Source organism: Neolamprologus brichardi, chromosome 13 (assembly GCF_056152115.1).
Source record: "Neolamprologus brichardi isolate AB-2024 chromosome 13, ASM5615211v1, whole genome shotgun sequence".
Lineage (NCBI taxonomy): Eukaryota > Metazoa > Chordata > Actinopteri > Cichliformes > Cichlidae > Neolamprologus > Neolamprologus brichardi.
The window spans coordinates 3,765,847-3,780,789 of NC_142116.1; the positions used below are offsets into that span (position 1 = coordinate 3,765,847).

General features: G+C 40.5%; 1 protein-coding gene across 2 annotated transcripts in view; it reads left to right on the plus strand.

The window, feature by feature from the left end:
- gfra1a (gdnf family receptor alpha 1a) overlaps nucleotides 1-14,943 on the plus strand; it is a 125,549-nt gene that overhangs the window by 81,019 nt on the left and 29,587 nt on the right. For both annotated transcript variants that reach the window (XM_087849986.1, XM_087849985.1), the window contains 4 exons: nucleotides 7,968-8,146; nucleotides 9,058-9,230; nucleotides 13,301-13,410; nucleotides 14,063-14,197. In XM_087849986.1, the coding sequence (XP_087706112.1) occupies nucleotides 7,968-8,146; nucleotides 9,058-9,230; nucleotides 13,301-13,410; nucleotides 14,063-14,197 (597 nt within the window). The remainder of the gene's footprint in view (nucleotides 1-7,967; nucleotides 8,147-9,057; nucleotides 9,231-13,300; nucleotides 13,411-14,062; nucleotides 14,198-14,943) is intronic.

Genomic DNA, 14,943 nt, shown 5'->3' on the forward strand with positions numbered 1-14,943 from the left:
TATCAATGACATGGAGAGTGAAAAACATGCCTTCCACCAGTGGGGGTTGAAGTCAAGTTGGATTTCAGGGTTGACTCATACATTTTTACACAGTTTTCCTTAGCAATCGATATCAATCATAGCACAAAAGTCAATATTCGCCTGCAAAAGTACAACCTTGACAGAGAAAAACGGAAAAAAGGAAGGGTAGTTTTAAATTCACACTACGTGCAGTACAAAAACCCAATATCACAACTAGACTTCCTATAAGGTAAATAATGAAAATTTGAAAGTCATACAAAGGCCACGGAAAGGCCATTAAATGGCTACACTTCACTCCAAAGGCAAAATAAAGGACAGATGGCAGAGGGGAGAGGAGATACCGGAAAACAAGAGCGATGGAAGCCACAAGAGAGAAGTCTAGAGATGGATGATTATGATGGAGAAAGAGGAAGGGAGGTAATGATTGGAATACATCCAGAGCTGCATGGATAAAGACGTGAAAGAGGAGCACAAAGAGTGAAGCAGAAAAGAGAAACAGGGAAGGAGGTTCAGAGGAGTTACAGAAAAAGAGAGAAGAAGAAAGAAAAAGACGAGAAAAGGGCTGAACAAGTGGTGCGTGGGGGCGTACAGAGGTGGATGAGGTCAGGATTCGACCCTGTGGTGTCCCGTGGTAATTGAAATTAGACAGTGGGGGTGGTGGGTAGGGTGGCAGCGGGACTGGAGGAAACAGGCGACATGATAATCAATTTGAGGCTGAATCGGAAACATGAGCCACTGGGGGGGCCTCGTTCCCCCTACCAGGCCTCCAGATGGCCCCGGCCCCAACCCTGTATGGGCCCTGTCATAGCACGCAGTGTGTTTGTGTGTGTGCCTGTGTTTTGGAGAGACAATGCCATCTGCCAGGAGTGCAAAGGGAGTTCATTAAATGTATTTGCTGACACTAGGGGCGCAGGCGGGTATAAACAAAATACTACAAACATGTTTTTGTGCATGTTTGCGTGAGGAAAACAGGCGTGTTCAGACTCAAGGATGTGGGCAGATTGATGCAGGAAGCGTATGTATCCACACGTTCACACTGCATGCAGTCCAACTTTGTATTTGTCCTAATGGGCCCTTGGGGTAAATCCATGATACTGCGGCTATTTGTCAAAGCACCACTGGTCGCTGAGGAGCAACCGAGTGAGTCTGTTTGGATGAAACTTTTTCCCAGTGTTACCATTTAGGTCATGTTACATTGTCTTCTATCTCTCTGTGCAATGATGGACAGATTCCAGGAAGTTTCGGATCAAGTCTCTGTAGGGGGAATGCTGCTTGTTGTTCTGCTTGTATGCAGGTTTTTTACAGCCAGAACTGAAAGTGAAGGTAAATTTGACCAACTGCACAGCCCCACTATACATACAACTGGCAATTCTCATACAGGACATGGTGTTTATGCTAGTTGCAAGCCATCTGCAGGCCACTTTGCAACCCACCTTCTGTATTTAATAACTTAATCAGCGTTAAACATGATTTTATTGATGCTAGTTCTGTTCTGTGTGAGCATCTTGCTGTTGCCTCTAGTTTTCCATGTGCACAAGAAAGCGTGGAAAAAACCCAGAACACAACCATGACAATACATCTAAATTATTGCGCATGAATAAAGCTGTTCTCTTTTGAATATATTAGTGTTGCCTGGAATAACTAAATTGTTTTAGTTTACACAGATTTCAGTTAAGTAAGCTAACACAGATACTTTGCCTTTACTATATGCAGACTGCCTTATTTGCTCATTCACCCTTCAAAGACCCACTTTGAGCCAGGAAAATCTTGTGTACGTTCGGTTGTCATGTTTCAAAATGCATTTGATCCACGGCTTCTGGAGTCAGTATTCAGTTATTCTTTCCAAGGCTCTGCATGGACCCTTTTCTAGCTGTTTTTGGGCTTCCAGTCAACACTGGTCTAACCGACCCTACACACTTCAAAATATTAGCCTTTACATCACTTTTGGCTAGACGTTGCATCTTTGGAAATCTTCAAAGCCACCTTCAGTTTCTTTTTGGTTTAGAGATGTGATGTCATTTCTTAAATTGTAAAAGATAGGCCTTGTGGCGAAGGGCAAATACAGAGAATTTTATCGTATCTGGGGCCCCTTCATAGACTATTGCAAGTCATTAAATGCTCTACCAGCTGATTAATATCATATCCCCCCCCCCCCCTTTTTTTTTTGTGTGTGTGTTTTGGGGTTTGTTGTTTGTTTGTTTTGGGTTTCCTCTTAGGGTTTTTGTTTGTTTGTTTGTTTGTTTTTTCAATTTTATTTAAGCGTGTGTGTGGGTGTGCCTGTGTGTGTGTGTGTGTGTGTGTGTGGGTGTGTGTGTGTGTGTATTATCGTATCTGTTCATGTAAGAAAAACTAAAAAATATGTGAGGGGAACAGATTATATTGTCATTGTAAACTAATGTACACTTGTCTCTCAATAATAAATATGAAAAAAATGCATTTGAAACCAGTCAAACACTGATTAATTGTTGAAAGTCCAAACATCTAGAGTACCTTAGAGAGTCAGAATGGTCACTTTCCTTATGGAGCAGATACATTTAAGTCTCATAAATCCAGAGCACATCCACTAAGAAGTGTTTAGATGACGACATACTGTGCTGCAACTTGAAAGTGCCTGTCAACAAACAATTAAACACGGTTTAACAGATGTAAAACAAAGCCCAATTTTCCATGTGCATGACCTATTTCTTGGCTCAGATGTATTCACAAACTTATCTGAGGGAATAGTTAGGCAGAAATTCGATGCTGTCTGAACAGGTGCCATATTTTTACGGTCCGAAAATCAGACAACTGATGGCAGAGGAATGAGTAGCGTGTTCATCTAGTCAGGGAGAAGAGTCCATGGGACTGTCAATCATGTGCTGTTATGGCGGATGCAGGCTCAGATGAGAGATATCAAAGCAAAAGTAATATATCTGATGAAAAGAAAAAGGAATTCAGAGGGAAAGGGTTCAGTCAGCTGTACCTCTATACATGTATATATATTGTCCATGAATAATTCTAATACTTTTGAAGCTAAATGCTAGGAAAAATTAAAAAACGGTTCAGGCTCTCAGCCAGAGTAAGGATCTACAGTACATTAAAAGCCTTTATTAAGGCAGGCATAATAGTTGAAAATACTTGCTGGCTTCAACCTCAAAGGATCTTAAAGTCTTGATTTGTACTAATCCTACAACACAAGCTTTTTTTTTTCTCCTTCAGGAAATATTGCATCCCTAACATTAAAAACTCTATTTTGATGAGAACACTTCAAAAAAATAACTTGTGAATGTAATTAGAGAACAAGAGGCTCTTTTTATACTTAATCCTAGTTTAAATCAAGCCTCCCAAACTGCAAAAGTCTTGGACTTTCTAAAATGATACATGAAGCTTTCTGAAGCTTTTTTTTTTTAGTTACATCAGTTTGTAATAATAGAGTTGAACATAAACAAGGGAAAAACAAACCTCTTAAAGCAGTGCATGGGGCAACTACAGATTGGACACTTTGGATTCAGGCAGTTGATCTGAGCACATGAAAGGAAAAGAAATGTTCACATGTTTGATTGTGTAGTGGGGGCGATACAGGGGAGTTAAAAGCACAAACAATCATGTAAAATAAACATGTGACATAAAAATGCCATTTAAATGTTAGAAAAGCAAATTTTACAATACTGGAAGTGATTCATTTTTCAGGTCTTTGTTCTCATGCTATATTTAAAATGACTATAAATGAAATGGAGTACATCCAGCCTCAACTAGACATGCTGTCTCTAATCTTCCCTATAGATGTCACAGAACCATTCGGAGTGTAAAAGAAATACCTGAAAGTGACTGAGTCTTGACCCCTGTTCCTGCGGTTAAGTCCTAATATCTTTAGGGGCTTAGGTCAGACTTATCATTGTAACATAAGTCGTCTTTGAGACAGGGTTAAACCAGTAGCCAGTAACTGAGTAGAAATTTGTCTTAAACATGGCTTCCCTGGGCCTTTCTGTTTGAGAGTTTGCATGTTCTCCCAGTGTCCTTGTGGGTTCACTCTGGGTACTCCGGCTTCCTTCATGCAGTTAGGTTAACTGGTGATTCTAAATTACCCATAGGTGTGAACGTGAGTGTGAAAGGTTGTCTGTCTCTTTGTGTTAGCCCTGTGACAGACTGGCAACCTGTCCAGGGTGTACCCCACTTCTTCCCTTATGTTAGCTCCAGCACCTCCCGGGACCCTGGTTTGGATAAGCAGATAAGAATGGATGGATGGATAGAATTTTATTATGAGTTGTTACAGTATCATGTTAATAGTAGACAAAGAAGAGAATACGCCTGTTTAGGATGATGTACAATAACACTATTCATAGTTTGACATTTATACACACAGCCATTAAAAACTAAATTAATAATCAATGAAGCAATTCAAACTTGATTCCAATATAAAATTGTCAAAAACATTCAAACCAAAACAAATTGCATACATTGTAATTAATACAGAGGGAGGTGTGAACCAAATGAGGGAAAGTCTTGTAAATGGAAAAGCTTGTTGTTTTTCCATGTTGGAAGAAAAGGGTGAAAGGTAAGGTGAAGACATGAAAGCAAAGTAATAGTAAAAAGTGGAAACGAGTGAGTCAGCACTGAGTCGGCTGGAGGTTTTGGGAAGCATTCACCTCAAGGATCTCCTCCTCTGTAGTAAAGCAAACAGCACCATGTCGCCAATTAATACCGCGCTGGACTATCAGCTCATATCCCCACACGTCTCTGGGTCCCTTTTATCTTCCTCCCTCTTCTTTCCTCCACCCTCGCCTTGATGTGTTGAATCTCATTAACACAGTTTGCTCAGGACAACACGGCACTCATCAGCCGATGGGTTTGTCGACTCGATAACAGATCTTACCATACACCCCCCCCTACTGCAGCATCGGTATGTTTATCACGCTGGGCTGCACCCATTTTAATTGACGCTGTTATAAAAAAAAAAATGCTGTTGTTGTTCCTTTTTTTTAACCTAAGAAAATAATTTAAGGGGGTGTATGAAAATGTTAATTAATGGTGGATTGAGGACAACCCTGGCAATTAGTGCAGGCTGACAGGCAGGCGATGCACTGCACTGGAGACTGTGACAAGTACTGAACCTCGACTGTGTGCATACACAAACGCATGCCTGTTAGCCTGCAGGGCCACGGAGATGAAGGCAACTGTTTGTTCCAGGCTAAACAGAAAGTGAGACTCCAAATGGGGTCTTCTGTACGATTAGCATAAGCATATGCACACATACGCTTCCAAAGACAGAAATGCAAACACTAAGGCACACAAACACAGATATAGGTTGAAAATGTGTTGCTGAGGTTATCTGCTTCGTTTGAGAAAACATTATTAGACTGTTACATTGTCTCTGAGTCTTTTGTTACTTCTCTTGTTGAGAGACCTTTGCAGCTGATATGCTTCGGTTTTGTAATGACCTGTAGGTGTAATCTGTGTGCTCCGTCGAGCTTATTAGATGCTGCATTTCTAGTGTAATACACATATTGATTGCTAATAGTGAAATAAGATATGATGTCCTAATGCAGTTTTTCCACAAACAAATTGAACTTTATTAGTTCAACAGCCCAGAGAGGGAAGCAACACTGCAGCTGATCTCTGTGCTGTTGGCTCAGCTGATGCCCTTTTATGCTGTTAATTTGTCCACACATAGATACAGATAGCATAGATTTGGCGCCTAGGCTAGATCACCAATTGCCCAAAGTAAGAAATTCTCACTCATTAATATACTTTGAATCGCATAAAATGTTGTTGGAGCAAATTAAAAAGGCCAGGCTTTTGTATCTGTGTTTGCCTGAGTAAGCTCTTACACCAGATGAAAACGCAGTTATTTGTGGAACAGTTGGCTAATTGTCTCGGTCCACAATTAAAGTGTTTTTATGTGGAGCTGAGATGAGATACAACCTCGTTGACCGAAAACAAGCCACCTCACATGGCCTCAAAGAGAACGAGCTGTGTTACATAAGCTAATACATTTCACTTTTAGTTTGACGATGTATCGCATTGTTGTGATTGTTTTTGATGCAGAGGATTCGTATGCTTGTTCAATTGAAAGGATGTTAAGTTCTTGAGTTTTAAGTCTAGTTTAGGTTCTTCTGTCTCCTTAGTTATGAGTCTTTCCTGTCCTCTATGTCGTCTGTCTTGTCCTCAGTGTTGTACTTTAACTTGTCCCTGTGCGTTTGTCTTGCCACATGTTTTATATCTCAAGTGTCTAGCTGGTGTTGTCATGTCTACGTTTCTCATTGTTTCCTGCTTTTGTTTTGAAAGGTCTGGCGTTTCCATGTTTCAATTCAATTCAATTCAATTTTATTTATATAGCGCCAAATCACAACAAAAGTCGCCTCAAGGCGCTTCATAGATACAGAGAAAAACCCAACAATCACATGACCCCCTATGAGCAAGCACTTTGGCGACAGTGGGAAGGAAAAACTCCCTTTTAACAGGAAGTTTCATGTGTTTAGTTTAACTTCCCCCACAGAGTCATTATGTTTATTCCAGTCAGCTGTTTCCCCATGTGTTTCCACTTCCCCTGATCACCTCCTGTGTGTATTTAGTCTGTTTTTATTCAGTCTTCGTCAGGTCGTCTGTGTTTCCTCCCACCACGCCACGTCAGTGCCTGTGGTTCATGATTCTGCTCAGGTCGTGTTTATGTTTCATGTTCTTGTTTCTTCCTCATTATAGTTTCTCAGGTCAGAATCTTGTTCATGTTTAATGTCATCTCAGTTTAGTTCTCCTAGTTTAGGTTTTAGTTTTAGTTCTCGCCCCTTGTTCGCCTTGCTTTGCTTTTGTATTCATGTTTTTTTCAGCCTAACAAACGTTTCGCCTTTTGTTTAACCCTTTAAAACCGGTCGGAGCGGGCACGCTCTGTTTTGCGTAACTATTTTTAAATCCCGGTAGCTCTGCAACCACGTGAGCTAGCGCAATAACTTTTTTTGCATATGAAACCGGAGGAGTTGTACTTCCATCTTATGCCATCAGCTTGTCCTCGGTCACAGTTTCCTTCCACATATAGCTTTGTAAAAACTGCATAAAAAGCACTTGCAGCAACAAAAACATAATATTCCAGAAACACACTTTGCTGATCCGATCAGCTGTTCATAACACTTCCTATGTTGGAATAGACGTCAGCGCAAACTTTTGCATGTCCGCCATGACCTGCCCGAAACCGGAAGTGATGTCATTTTCGCGGAAATGTAGTTTTTTTTTACCATATAGCCTCATGAGCCTATACTGGTGTTTTTAAAAGTTATATTTGACTTTATGACTTTCTGTGTCGTTTCTGGGATGCTTAGGACTCATATTGCACTGCTGGAAATAGTTTATTTTGATGCATATGCTGCTTTTTTGCAAATTTGCATTATAATATTTATTTTCGTTTTTCCTGCAGTATATGAAAATTGGTACATTTCAAAAATAAAACTATGAAGACACTCAAAATAAATTTCCTGTGGTAGGAAACTATTTTGTGCAACTTTTTTGTATTTACAGTTTTGAGGGATAAGATTGTTAAATTTCTCTAACTAGAAATATATGTTAAAAAAGCAAAAACGATTTTCAATTTTTTTGTAGTTTATTGCACTTTTTTGCAATTTATGTAATTACTATGCACTTAATGCAGACATATTATTAAAATCTGGGCTATAATGGTTGTATTGATGTATAGCAACTTGAAATGCTCCCAAAAATGGCTCCACAGCATGTAAAAATATAATATAAGCTCTGGCAGACTTGGTTTTATGGTAGGTCTTAAAGGGTTAAACTCAGTTCCGTCTCCTTCCATGTCTGCACCTGGATCCTCCTCCTCACTCCCACACAGTCACTTTTAGTGCTTTCTGCTTTTTCTGGTGATCTCTGGGTTGCTTTGCATTAGCATCACATTCTCGATGACCTCTGTGATTATAACCCTTTCTTCTTGTTTTCATCCTCTCCCCTCCCCTTTATGTCACTAGGTGAACCTGCAGTGGCCAGAGAGAACAACTGTCTCAATGCCGCTAAGGCCTGCAACCTGAATGACACGTGTAAGAAGTACCGCTCGGCCTACATCAGCCCCTGCACCAGCCGCGTCTCCACAGCTGAAGTCTGCAACAAGAGGAAGTGCCACAAGGCTCTGCGGCAGTTCTTTGACAAGGCAAGGCACTTCTGATACGAGCTTATCAAAAAACAAAAACAGAAAGAAAAAGAACACACACACTGGAGGTTTTCCAAATGACTGATATCTGATAAAAGCCGAATGTCCAGGACAAAGGACCTGCTTCAAAAGAGAGAACGATTTTGAAGTGCATAAGTTTGAGGGGTTGTCAAACTCACAATAAATAATCATGTGGGTCTTTTTGTTCAGGGTATGCTTTTCCAGCGCCAAGCTTTGACATTGATTCAGTCATAAAACACAAAAGATGTTTTTGCTGTCTGTTCCATATTGTAAAAAATGATGTGAAGCAGTGTAATTACAACCCAGCTTCTGCGATGCCCCTTTTTGAATAACTTTACTCGGCACTGCTTCTGCAAAGCGACAATATGAATAAATAGGAATGCTACAGAGAAAGTGTGACATTGTTAATCTTTGTGATGTATAATTTTGCTTTATTTTATCATAATAGAGATGTCTTTGCGTAAAGAGCCTTGAGCGTTAGGCTTTTCTTTGTGTTGGAGATTAAAGTATCATTACATTCTCCTATTGTGGTCCGATTGTCATTCGTTACATCTACATTTTCTTTCAACTTGAACGTCAGATTTGATTGATGCTTTATTGAAGTGATGTTAAACCATCTTGCTGCAAATGAGCTGCAGCAAGGTGAGTTTGTACCGATAAATACTGAATAAAGTTAAAAGGAGCCGTTAAAAACAACAACAATAATCCATCAAAAAGAATAGAAAACAGCTACTTCAGACCACATCGAGAAAGAAATCCAGAAAATGCGTCTAAAGGCACAGACAGTACAACATGTAGCCCAGAATAATGCCAAAATATGAGTAATAATGCGTGTCTTAATAAAGGAATTAATTTCTATCATTAACGTCGTGGTTTCTTTTGCCACACAGGTTCCTCCCAAGCACAGTTACGGCATGCTATTCTGCTCATGCCCGCTCAGCGACCAAACGGCATGCTCTGAAAGGAGACGTCAAACCATCGTTCCTGTCTGCTCATACGAAGAGAAACAGAAACCCAACTGTCTGGAGCTGCAGGCATCCTGCAAGACCAACTACATCTGCAAGTGAGGAACCCCTTTTTATGTCAATAAGTACCAGAAATACTGTAACTTGGATGCCGTGTGATGCCATGGTTTATTTCTGAGATAAATGCTGTGTGCTCTGGATGTTAACTATGTTTTTAAGCTGGCATTAGATGTAGATCGACGATGTAGGATATGCAGGAAAAGCGATTTGTGATCAACTGTGTAACTAGTTTTCATCATGTGGTAGCATCCCGCGCCTATCAGTCAAAACCATAGGCTAACCATGGCTCTTTTAAGGGTTGCCGATCCGATCAGTTGTTCATAACACTTCCTACGTTGGATTAGACGTCAGCGCGAACTATCGCATGTCCGCCATGACCTGCCCGAAACCAGAAGTGACGTCATTTTCGCGGGAAATGTAGTTTTTTACCGTCCGGGCCTCAATGAGCCTATACTGGTGTTTTTAAAAGGTATGTTTGACTTTATGACTTTCTGTGTCGTTTCTGGGATGCTTAGGACTCATATTGCACTGCTGGAAATAGTTTATTTTGATGCATATGCTGCTTTTTTGCAAATTTGCATTATAATATTTATTTTCGTTTTTCCTGCAGTATATAAAAATTGGTGTATTTCAAAAATAAAACTATGAAGAGACTCAAAATAAATTTCCTGTGGTGGGAAAGTATTTTGTGCAAATATATGTTAAAAAAACAGAAACGATTTTTAATTTTTTGTAGTTTATTGCACTTTTTTGCAATTTATGTAATTACTATGCACTTAATTCATACATATTATTAAAATCTAGGCTATAATGGTTGTATTGATGTATAGCAACTTGAAATGCTCCCAAAAATGGCTCCACAGCATGTAAAAATATAATATAAGCTCTGGCGGACTTGGTTCTATGGTAGGTCTTAAAGGGTTAAAGTCCGCATTTTAAGGCCGATTACGTCACCGCGACGCGACGAAGGCTGTCCCAATTCGAAGGCTGCTCGAAATGCGGCCCTCAAATGCGTCCTTCATTTCCCTGAATTTTAAGGACGTGGCGGTGTAGACTTCGTGGCCCAACATATCCCAGAATGCATAGCGCGGCGGTGGGTGTGGATAATTTTGCCGAAAAAAACGGCGGATGAGGGGCGCCCGAAGAGTAAACTTTAAGTACTGAATATTATGTCACTTATTTATGTGCAAATCTTTAATAACGAAGAACATTAAAACATTACTGTTGGCCACATGTCAGCAAAGTTATGTGACATTAGTGACGTTTGTACTAACTTGGTTTTAAAGCCTTTACTTTAAAATATACGCCGTTCAATAGCTGAGCTTAATCAGAGAATGATCAAAGCTCATGTAGAAACAAATGAACAAATGATTTTCTCCTTCATTTCTGTCAAACAAAGCTGTGTGAAACGTTTCCAGCTGTTAGTATCATGGTTGCTAGGCAACCTGGGCAGCGCAACGGAGGCTAGACCGTCCCATTTCACAAGCCTCGCACTTCCGGCCTTAGCGGTCTTTGAGTACGCGGCCCTTGAGGATCGATGAGGCTGCATACTTTAAGGCTGCAGACCCTGAATTGGGAAACAGCCAATATGTGCAAGCTTGTAAAAAAGATCAGTATCATTTTGTGTTTTGGCTCTTTGATGGGCCACAAGAACAAGGCAGCTGCCTGCACACAGTGCACTGACATACTGTCGTTCCTTATATAGAGAAATGGAACAAAACCTCCAACAGTATAACTAAATAAAAAACTTAGAGGGAAATTTCACTGAAAGTGGCTTGCGGCAAATATGCTTTGACCTCGGCTTTACTCTAATCTTAACTCACAGAGCCTAAAATCGAATTCTTTACAGTGGACAAGCTTTCTGTCTGCAAAGTCCCCACTTTGTGAAACACATTTGTGCATTAACATCCCCCATAGACACCTCTTTACATTGTGTAGTAGTCAATTTAGCACCAGCAGTAATAAATTGTCTGCCTTTATGCCTCAAGTCTCAGACTCACACCCACGTACACTGTAGGGTTCCTGCATTAAGAGTCAGAAAAGAGTAATTCAGTGATGGACATCTGACACTGCCCTCACTAGTGTGTGTATATGTGGTTATGCAGTCTCCGGAGGCTTCAGCCAGCAGTCTTGTGGGTCTCTGGGATTAAATGGAGGCATTAGGCATCATAAATGAGCTCCATTTGGACTGTGGCCTCGGGTCTCCCTCCCTCTCGCCTCACCCTCTGTCTCTGCTTAACAGCAGCATGGCAGCAGTACATTTAAACTGCAAGTTTCTCTTCTTGCGTCCATCTTTCTCCCAATGGAACTCTCCTATGAAGGACCTAAGATGCCAGAATTTAGTTTATTATACCAAGAATTCAATGTAAATTTTCTGCATTTATTTTTGTATAAGGTAATTTTTTAAAGTGATTACAGAAATATAGAAAGATACTGAATTTGGAGGGTTTTAGGACATTAGTATGGTGGATGCACAGGAAAAGGATGCATATATAAATACATTTTTTGTCATTTTATTAATATTGATAAACGTAAATCAAAAACGAAACGCAATGAATGGCTGCATTTATTTTTATGTTGTTGTAACATATTTATATATTCAGTCATTTTTCTTTTTTTTTCTTCATTTTTGATTTTGGCAGTTTCAATCCTCCGTACGCTCGATCCATCACACATATGCTCAGGGCTTGAACAACAGGTCTCACTGCAGCACGGCTTCCTCCCGGTCCATTTGTCAGTTAGCACAGACAGATTAAAGCCATGCATTTCCACAAGTTCCCTCACCATATGTCAGGTGTAGTATGCTGGCTGCTGTTGACAGCTCTCGCCAGGCACGGCTCAGCTCTGCACCAGATTGTGATGAGACAGATCACACTGCAAGTGCAGATACAACCCCATGTCCAACAAAAACTGAGACAGGAACAAAAGAGAGAGAGGGAGGAAAAAGGATGCACTGCTTTGCAAATCATTTGAACCGTATCTGGATGCGTGAAACTAGTATAAAGAGCATCTTAAATGCTGAACATGAGAAATACTAAACACGCTCATTTTGAATTTGATGACTACAACCCAGGCTGTTCATCAAGTCCTCGGAAACCTAACATCTCCTGTTTTGCATAAACTTGGTCAAACTCACTTATATTACAAAGATCAACTTTACTTGGGCACTGTAATATTCTTCAATGACCTTTTTGTTCCTAGTAAATCAAACAGAAAACCACTGAATATATTTCACATTCGATCAAATACTGAATTAGAGACGATCTTTGGTGTCCAGGTATTAAACAAGTCCTAACAAACACGCACACAAATTAAACACGAGTAGTTGGTGGAGACCAATTATTGCACATTCAACATACCACCTTTGAGTTTTATGTGCAGTTTTGGCGACTGTTGTTGCTTTTATTCAGCAACAGTGCAGGAACACAAGCTATGCAAAGCTTTTTACTGACATTTAAAACCATTTAACAGTATTTTACCAAAAAAAAAGCATTTGGAAAAAATGTGTCATACTTACTTTAAAAAAAATGTGAAAATCTGTCCAGTAACATCTGCTGTTTTGTGCAAGTAACTTTTCATTTTCTGACCTGTTCCGACCGTGTTGGGAAATGTCTCAGCTTAGTTTGAAGTTTTAACAGTAGTGAGAGGATTTATAGGCAAAACTGCACCAACACACTAAGATGGTTAAAGATGTTTGAGTCTGAAGGTGTTTGCTTTGTGTCAAAGAGCCACTATATCACACGTAATTTCACTTCAAATTGTAAATTCCTTGGGACCACAAACACCATTTCAATTTCACAAACCACTGCACCTGGTGCAAAAGTGTAAACAAACATTTTTGAAGGAGGTAAATGAAACAGAACAGACTGGGCGGAGAATGGTCCGTAGCGTCATTCATTCCAGGATACAAACCAGCCGCAGCATAAAGGGTCCTCTTACCGCACTGAAGTCAGCCATTAGGAAGGCTAATTGAATTGAGACAAATGACTTCCAGTGGACACTAATTTCAACCGGGCCTTTTGCTGCTCATTTACAGTCGCATTGGCCGTCTGAACTTATCTGCTGGAGCTATAATCACAAAATAGTTTTTGATCTGTGTGTGTTGTAGGTCACGACTCGCTGACTTCTTTGTCAACTGCCAGCCGGAGCCGCGCTCGCTGTCAGGCTGCCTGAAGGAGAACTATGCAGACTGCCTCCTCGCGTACTCGGGTCTGATTGGTGAGTTCGCTCGATTGTGACCGGTTGGTTTGACTCGGCATTGACTGCAGTTTCTCAGATCTTCAAATACGAGAATTTGCTTAAGACATTGTTAAAAATGTAACACAGCTTTGACATGAAGAACCGAGCTGTCATTTTTTTGTAGTGGACCAATCCCACTCTCAATTTCTTCCCGACAACAGTTACTGCAACACTCGAGATTTGGTCCTCTCAAGTCGCCAAACCTGACCACGCATACACACACTGTCCACACAGCGCCAATTCATTCTGCCTACTGCAAAACAAAATGGCCTGTTCTGGACTGCAGCCAGCACAAGGGAACAATCCATTGGGGGAGTGAGAAATCACTGACTGAAGCTATTTACTTTCCCTCGCAGAGAGAGAGCCTATTCTTCACTCCACCTTCTCTGCATTCTGCTTCCTGGAGAAACTCCACCAGACTGCGTTTCTCTCGTAGAAAATAAAAATCACTGCTAAACATTTATCATCAACACAGCACGATGATGATACCTGATATTTTGAAGGCTTTAAATTTTTTTTAATCGGTAGTTAGCAGCTCATTCAGGGTTGAACAGTTTACAATAAAGTCTTGTTTATGGATCACATTTGTTACTGAAAATAATCAGTGAATCATTCGATCATCTTTCTTCAGGTACTGTCATGACTCCCAACTACCTGCGCTCACCCAAAATCAGTGTCTCTCCCTACTGCGACTGCAGCAACAGCGGCAACAATAAGGACGAGTGTGACAAATTCACTGAGTTCTTCACAGAGAACACCTGCCTACGTAAGTTTTCCTCTTGTGCTGCTCTACTTTGACCAGCTGTTATCTGTTCAATTTTATTTTTTGACTGTGGCTTAGTCTTAGCAGCTCTTCTGAGTTCTGTGTCTGTCTGTTTTCACCTACTCTGCTCTGCTGGTCATATTCTTGTTGTGCACTTTTATCCCTTCCTTTCTTTCCAGTATCTCCTTCTTACCAAATATATCCCATTGCCATGCTTGCATTGTTATCCAGCAGCATAACAGGAAAAAAAGCCAGTCATATTGCACCAGAGTGTCTCAATGTGTAGCAGAACTCCTGCTCCAGATCTTTGACAGAAAGAGGCTTTTCCATCTAAACCCTCTTACGCAATGACTTTAATTAACAAACCTACTTGAAGTCACACATCCACACACACATGCACACACACAGAGTCGTGTTTTCATATCGTAGTGGGGACATTTAATTGACAAAATGATTTCCCTAGCTGCTGACCCTAACCCTAAGCATCGAAAATGAATGCCTAACACTAACCCTTAGCATCAATGGAACCATAGCCTAATTGTAACCTTGACACTAAAACCACTTTTTGAGTCTTAAAAATGTCTTCAAACTCATGAAGACAGACGCACACACACACACACACACTCCTCGTGCCTATGGTACGACAACTTTTCTCCGTGCCCCTGGTACACTGCGTAGAAGCACTTTGCCACTCACTCACTCTCTCTCTCTCTCTCTATCTATCTCTCTCTCTATCTATATCTCTATCT